Source organism: Centruroides sculpturatus, unplaced genomic scaffold (genome assembly GCF_000671375.1).
Source record: "Centruroides sculpturatus isolate CEXI.00-Female unplaced genomic scaffold, Cexi_2.0 scaffold533, whole genome shotgun sequence".
Classification (NCBI taxonomy): domain Eukaryota; kingdom Metazoa; phylum Arthropoda; class Arachnida; order Scorpiones; family Buthidae; genus Centruroides; species Centruroides sculpturatus.
In genome coordinates, this window is record NW_019384875.1 from 417,007 (window position 1) to 425,510 (window position 8,504).

Genomic DNA, 8,504 nt, shown 5'->3' on the forward strand with positions numbered 1-8,504 from the left:
TTTGTTCGAATTAAATTCGAACATAAAATTCGAATATTGGTTCGATTATAGAACGATTGTAAACGTTCCAGAAACGTTGAAAATAGTTCGTTTGACTGGACGTAAAAATCCTCTTATTAGTCTGGAAACGGGGGACCTAATTCTTGCATTCTGTGAAAACGGGTAAGATTAGCTATAATGTAATTATCTTAATTTTCACTATCGTTACTTTTTGCCCAGCGATCGGGTCCTTGCAGCTAGATTCTAGATTACTTAGAAAAACAGTCTTTTATATATAAAAATCAAAAACTATATTACATACAAATGTACGAACAAATAAAATCCCAGCGAAGCGGGTCCTTGCAGCTAGTTTTATATAAATTCAAATCCATTTTTGTTATAAATTTAATTTTAAAAAACTACTCAAGTTAAAATTAAGCTGGTGTATAGTAGTTCACTCTGTGAATATCCCCCATTTTGATGTCAATCGATTAAATAAATTAACAATAGGTGAGTAATATATGTCATGTATGGTGTACTACACCTATAGAAAATTTTGAGTCACCAATCATATTTTCTGGTATTTCTCTTGTGTCATTATTATAAATTACTGTAGTACTTTGTTACAGAGATCATTTGATAAGAAATATACGTCCCATATGCAAATCCAAATCAAATAAATGACAATTAATTGTACTTAGGACAAAAATATCAAACTTCTTATGGAAAAAGTTTTAAATGATACAAAGTTGTGGAAATGAGTAGGAAATCGCCAACAAAAAATCAATACTTAATAATTTGTATCAACTCCTTTTGCTATAATCACTGCCAGCATTTTCTTAAACATTTACTCCAAAAGGTGTTTAGTTTTCGGCAGTGATGTTTCTCCAGGTACTTTTATTAACAACGTTCTTCAGCACATCCTTGTTTGCTAGACTCTTAGTGTTAACAAAAACGCTTCAATAAACGTCATACATTTTCGATGATATAATTTTAAATATATACTGTTTGTTGGTCAATTTATCCTTTTCAAAATTTTTTGTGTGAGAAATTTCTCAACGGACGTAATTGAGTCGCGGCGTGTTTACACATTGAAAAATAAACACACCATCTCCTAACTGGTATTCAATTTTTGGGCTAAAGAATTCTTTCATCATCTCCATATAGATTTTTGCATTTACAGTGACATTAACAATGCAAAGTTTTCTAGTTTCTCGTGCTGAGAAATATGCTTATATAATGACGGACTGAGATAATTTGACTTTGAATTTTAGATACTTGTCTTGACATTCTTTACCTTTTCGTCACTACCATAGTTGATGTTGATATTTGATTCATCGCGAAAGATAACATGACTATTTTTCTACAGTCCAATTTTTTTTATTCATTAAACCAAAACGGGCTTTTCTGTCTGTGAACTTCGGCTAACCTCGCCTTGCTCTTGAATTTTTAGTGGAATAACCCATGAAGTGGATACGATTTCTTTCTGTTCTGTCGAAATTCGTGTTCTGCTGATCATCGACCAAGTCTTCGAGCATTCAGTTACTTCAAGTTTGCTTGCAATATACTGTTTCGTCTTGTACGTAACGTCGAGTCTTCGGATCCAGAGGTAATCGTGGACTCCCACTTCTGTATTAAAGTTTTTACAGTTTCTCTTGTAAACAAATACCATATCTTACAGCGTACTGTGAACGTCCATCGTGAGGGCAATAAAACGGCGAGAACATTTTTCAGCAACGCACTGATATGAGCAATTTCAAGTGTCAATATCAGGATCCACTGTTGGCAGTTAAGACACATAAAACATCTCTTGGTGTTTAAGCAGTTTGATATTAGATACACAATACCTAATTTGCATGGGCTTGTTTATTTAAACTGGTAAGCAAAAGATTCCGTAATAGTTTCCATAAAGATTCTTCTCTCGCATTTCGTTTCCGTTTAGAAGTTGTATATTATAACACTGGTTTGTTTTCACTTGATTTCTGTAACAAAGCATACAGGAATTTGCAGTGATGCTATAAGACATGAGTGTCGATTCAGTTTTTTTCCAGCGGTAGTAATATATACTACCTTTCCAGCCGATAATTTGTATAATATTGTATTTGAAATTTCGAGAAACTTCAAAACAATTAACAAAAAATAACGAAATCCAGATACTTATACATAAATATATAATGAGATAGTGAATTTATAGAAAAATTAATGATAAATAATAAACTTAAGATAGAGAATGATTACGTAAAATATTATTAATGTTTATAATCATACCTTTTATTTGAATAAGCTTTTCAAACACTGTATTAAGAATATATTTTATTCAAATTATTCAATTATATTACATTTACTAACAATGTCTACTTTTCTATCAAAATGTCAATAAACTTTGAAGTAAGTTTTTATTTATAAGTATTAATTAGCACAAACATAAATAATGTTTTATAAAAATTCACTATTTTCAAATACTACATAAAGTATTTGAGAATAAAATAATTTTTATTGGTTAATTTATAAAATTTTCTATATTTTTCATTGGTTAATTTATAAAATTTTCTATATTTTTCAGAATATGAAGGATACAAAGAAGAAAAAAGATTACATAAAAAGTTTTATAACACAGTCTTTTAAAAACTTAGGAAAACAAATTGCAAGACATCCATTGTATTTTATAATAGTACCTTTGCTGTTTTCACTTTCCTTTGGCTTTGGAATATTTAAATTGAAGTTAAATGATAATATCGAAAATCTTCTTGAACCAGATAGTGGTAAAACTGTAGACACGAAGATATTTATCGAAAAAACTTTTCCTTTCAATTCTTCTGAAAATTTTGATATTGTAAGATGTCTTAGTGTTCCTAAAGGCCTAATGATTTATCTCTTACCAAATAATTTGAATGAAAACATGATGAATAAAGACATACTTAAGGAGATAAAGGTATTGGATGAAATCGTTAAAAATATTAATATTTCCATTAACAATGATCAGATTGGATATCACAATATATGTGGAATTATTCATAAAAAGTGTTTCGAAAATCCAATTTCATACTTGATATCGAACATGGATATTGTATTGGCTAAACGTAAAAGAATCGAATTTCCTGTAGAGATAGATATGCTGACTTTATCGTATCATATGTATTCATTAAATTTAGGTGGAGTTGAAACAAATAGTAAAGGATATGTTGAAAAAGTAAAAGCTATGAGATTAATATACCCATTTGATGTTAGTACGAAATGGAAAAAAGAATGGTTTGAACAGTGGACCAAAGCAGCTTTTAGAAATATAGTAAATCACGAATTTCAATATATAAATCCTTTGTTTGATCCCTTGTGGATGGCAATAAGACACTCAAAAATAACGTTTTATGATATAAAATCAAGAATAGTTGCAGTCGTTATTTTTATATCTCTATTTTCTATCATCAGTTGTTTGAGTGTCCCGATGATTAGAAGTAAACCATGGCTCGGTCTTGCAAGTGTTGTATCGGCTGGTTTGGCAATACTAACTTCATTTGGATTAATGGGAATATTTCAGATAGAAAGCACGTATTGGAATATTTGCATTCCATATTTAGTTATCGGTGAGTATTTTAACGATAGATTTTAATTTATTCATTCACAGGGTGCAGTAATTATATTTAAAATGGTTTATATCGTTAGTCACAGAGATAGACGATGCTTATGTGTTGATAGCGTGTTGGAGGATTACTGATCCAAAAAGTAATGTGGAAGATCGACTTGCTTATACTTTCAGCGAAGCCGGAGTTTCCATCACACTGACTTCTTTGACGAACTTTCTTGCATATTGTATTGGAATGACAATGTTGTTTCCTGTTGTAAAATTATTTTGCTATTATTCTGCAGCTTGCATATTCTTCGCTTATATTTTTCAAATAACATTTTTCGGTGGTTGCATGGCATTAAGTGGATACAGAGAAGAGAAGAGACTTCATCCATTTACTTTTCGATTATCCGGTAAGCAATAAGTTATTTTCAAAATTAAATAGTTGTATTTAAATATATATTTTACTTTATTTACTGAATAACGAAACGTGACATGAAAAATTATTAGCTTTATCACGGAAAATGCAAGATTAAATTTCTGGAAATTAATTAAAGAAATGATAAAAACAGTGACAATGTTTCCAGTTTAACCAAGCATTGAAATCCGTGTCACTATTCCAAAACATCTAAAATCCGGTGGAATGCATAATGGTGCAGTGTTTTGCCGAAGAGTTTCTGAATCATATAGCCACAATTACCGCCGATGGAAATTGAGAACCGTAACAACTATGTAACCCATATAATTATTTTGCCTGTGATGATTTCCAATGGTTTTGCACTTGAAGATAATTCTCAGGAGACAACTACTCGAGATCAATGAAATCTTGCAAAATTCTTTCCAATTCAACGATATTAATTAATTAATTTTCACGCATATTCTTCTTAATTGAGAAATATACCTTCAAACGTTAATGTTACTTATGAAAATTGTTTCATTAGTAACTTTGACTAATAAAAGAGAAACTTGTTACTCTCTTTCTCTCATTATTTTGAAAATTAAAGTCAAGGCAGTGATTTTATAATGCAATGAATCAAATAAATACAAGTAATTGATGTGCCGCGAAGGAAAGGAATACAATATAACAGATGAAAAATAGTGCATAATTTTAAAAATTTAATTACAAAAAAATATTATAAAATTAAATACATATCCAGGTTTCACACGTCTTAAATAATTAACCTGTAAACTTTCATCTGTACATACATTTTCATCAACCAGATCAAAAGAATAAAAATGTGTCCAATAATTAAGTTTAAGATAACGATACCGTATGCGTATCATTATCTTAAACTCGAATCAATAGACTTCTCAAAATAGAAATTTCAACACCGAGAAGGAATACCCATAGCCACAAGAAAATTTCAGGACCAGTAGCGGTGACGGAGATACACAAATAGTTAAGTTTATGTATGCATCGAGTTATACTCAGTTTTGGACTATAAAAACCAGTAGCTGACTCTGGCCATAAATGTTATCAGCGATGATTTGTGGCAGCGAAACTTTTAAAGCATAGAAAATGCCTCAAAGATGAGAGTGAGCTAAATACCACTAATTAACTGCTGTGGGACGAGACAGGCAACCATTAATTGCCTTATTGTTAGTATGCCTTGCCATATAGCGGCCTGTATATCTCCCTTTAAAGGCAGAATTTGTTAATTAATAAACAGGTGTATTTTATTATTGCATATGTCTCTCACTTCTACCGGTCGTGCAATGTGCATGTTACCACGCCCATTTCTTCGTGGTGTTGCGATTTTACTTTTGAGAAGTTTATATTATTAAATTATATTTGAAAATTGAATATTGTTTGAGGATTAAATGTGTAATTAATTCTGTTAGTTTTCCATTAAAACATAACCTACATAAAACAGTGTGAATAAAAAATAAAATATGAGAAAGTGTTCATACTTGTACAGACGGATCATGAATGTTTTAATGCTCTCGGTTCGAAGTGAAGTATAGAGTTTTGCTGGTGATAAAGAAGATTAGAAAGGATTCAGTATGATAAAAACTGAATATGGAATGTTAATTAATACTTATTATATTATTTATAACATAAAGAACAATATACTATGATACATATATGCTTCTTCGACTACGTAGTGGATTATAATATTTACATGTTTACAATACGAATAGTTTCTGAAAACCAACAGATTATTGCCGGATTTCGAGGGTTTTTCGGTATTAATTTATCGGAAATTCGATCTGCTTTACTTTTTCCATAATATAATTATTGTTTTCTAATGATAAAAATTTTTTAAATATAAAAAAATTTTTTTACTATTTAACTTCATATTATTTTAAAAAATTTTACAGAAATCTGTCGTCAGAGGAATCAAGAAGAAAACGAACATTTATTGATGAAGATGTTCAGGAATCAAATGGGAGGCGTTCTTTCTCATTCAATAGCAAAAATTGTAGTAATTAGTTTGTATTTTATTAATTTGGGGTTTGGAATATGGGGAACATTCTCAATGAAGAGGGGTATAGATTGGGAAAACATGTATTCCTATGATTCTCCTGTATCCAAAAGTGCACGAACTTTGTTTACACATTTCGGCGAATATGCATTTCCCGTTCAAATAATCATTAATCAAACGTTAGATTATTCAGATCTCAGTGTACAACAATCTTTAGATAATCTTATAGAAACTTTTGAACATAATCCATATATAGCTGATAGAAGATATAGTTTGTCATGGTTAAAGTATTATAAGCTATTTCAAGAGAATCCTGTATCTAAATACTCGTTACAAGGTTACAATATGTCAGACAAACAAGACTTTTTGGACGGTTTGTATAATGTATTCCTGAAATTTAAAGGCGCCGATATGTTCTCTTCTGATATTTTATTTAATGAAGACAAAACCGACATTACTTGTTCTCGTTTTATCCTTATAGCTAAAAATATATCAGGCTATGAATCGGAAACAATATTAATTGAGAACTTGTTGAAAGTTGCAGATTCGGCACCGTTTTCTGTCTTGATACACACTCCAATATCAATACTGATGGAACAGGGAATTGCCATTCAACGTATTATCATTCAGCTATTTTGGGTTACTTCTTTATTAATAATTATTGTATTTCTTTTATTTATTCCGAATATAATCTGTGCTATTTTGATGGCAATTTCTGTAGTTTCTACCATTACAGAAACTCTTGGTTTCATGAATTTATGGAATGTTAACTTGGATATCTTTTCTATGATGAGTTTGATTTTATGTGTCGGATTTTGTGTAAATTATCCAGCTCATATCGCTTACGCCTTTTTAAAATCTATTCACGTAACACCCAATGAAAAATTAAAAGATTCTTTATATCATTTAGGCTATCCTATCTTTCAAGGATCTTTAACCACTATTTTAGGGATATTATTTCTTAATAAAGACGTTTATGTATTGTTAGTTTTTATCAAAATTGTGTTTCTCATAACAATAGAAACAGCTTTCCACGCTTTGTTGGTAATTCCAGTAATTCTGTCCCTGATGTCATCAGTGTTTCACAATACAAAGTCTACATCTATTTTTGCAAATTGTAAACTTACTAGAAAATAATAAATTTTAAGAAAATTTTAAAAATGTGTTATTGAGAAGATATTTTCTATACTAAATCTGATATTCATGAGTGTAGGCGGATTATAAACTCTCTATTTATACTCAATATCATTAAATTTCAAAATCAATCACAATTTCAAATTTTACAAAAAGATAAGGACTGAAACGGGGTCATTAAGAGCTGAAATCCATATCTACATTCAACAATAGAGCCGATATCTATAAGAGTTTCTTGTGTGATGTAAGTTACTGAAATAAAGCCACGGATTATAGGGTTTTAAAAATCCGCAGAAACTAGTAAAGATCAATAAAGTTGTCTTCCTATATTGTTCCTGCTATAGATCAGTTTTTAGCTGTTTCAGCTCTCTTTGGCCTAAATGTACTGTTAACCACCAGCTTCCTATTCTGAAGTATAGGAAATTGAGCTTTTTTTAGGGCTAGCTGAGTGTTCAGATCTAGCAATTAGCTTAGCCTGAACACTCAACAAGCCCTAAACAAAGTCTAACTGTTTTACTTCCCAGCTTCGGCGGGCGTTTCCTCTTCCCCAACTAGTGGAATTTAACAACAACATCATGAAGGCAAAAAGACCGGCTTAGAATTCATCTTCAAACGTGCAGCCACCATTTTGGCTTCCACATCTTACAACAACAAAAAAGGCAATCATGAAGAACAACCACCATCTTGGTTTCCCAACCTTGAGGTAAGTTTGGCACCCTCTTCTAACTTTTGTTAGGGAGATCCTGCTTTGTAGGACACCAGCTCAGAAGGAAACCACACACACATAAGAATCAACCAAAAACATACTCTGAGATGGAAAAAGAAACAACAAAACCTAATTCTACTACAAAAGTAATTTCGAAAACATTGGCTACATACGGTTTTCGATATAAGCTTTTAGTCTGTTAATTTTTTAGGAGTTGAGAGTTGAAATTTGGTATACAGTTAGGGTAGTTTACCAAAGCACACTAAGAAGGGATTTTTCGACATTCCTTTCTACGGGGGGAAGGGTCAGGTTTAAGGCTTAACACTTCCATCAACAATGGAAGTGTTACGTAACAATGGACTTGTTAAGAGAAAGCGACGTGCAAGACGCAAATGCAGTTTTTTTCGTTTTTGAGGGAAATCGAACATATTTTTAGACCCATTTAAAATTCTATAATTACTCTGGAAACAAGGGGACCCAATTCATGCATTCTGTGAAAACGGGTAAGGTTGACTGTAACGTAATAATCTTAATCTTAGTTATCGTTACTGCTGCCCGAGCAACGCCGGGCCTACCTGCTAGTTTACATAAGAAATTTAATCACGACCAGATAATTGAGAGATTTAAGATTTTATTATATTTTTCTGGGTAGGACACAAAGAGGAAAATCAAAAAACGTTAGGAATTCTTCGGGGTT

General features: G+C 31.2%; 1 protein-coding gene across 1 annotated transcript; it reads left to right on the plus strand.

Moving 5' to 3' along the window:
• Positions 1-1,776: 1,776 nt before the first annotated feature.
• Positions 1,777-7,397, plus strand: LOC111630946 (patched domain-containing protein 3-like). Its single transcript, XM_023375109.1, has 4 exons — positions 1,777-1,857; positions 2,543-3,560; positions 3,640-3,954; positions 5,864-7,397. The coding sequence occupies exons 2-4, from the start codon at positions 2,546-2,548 to the stop codon at positions 7,102-7,104; spliced, it is 2,571 nt and encodes an 856-aa protein (XP_023230877.1). The 5' UTR covers positions 1,777-1,857; positions 2,543-2,545; the 3' UTR covers positions 7,105-7,397.
• The last annotated feature ends 1,107 nt before the right edge of the window (positions 7,398-8,504 follow it).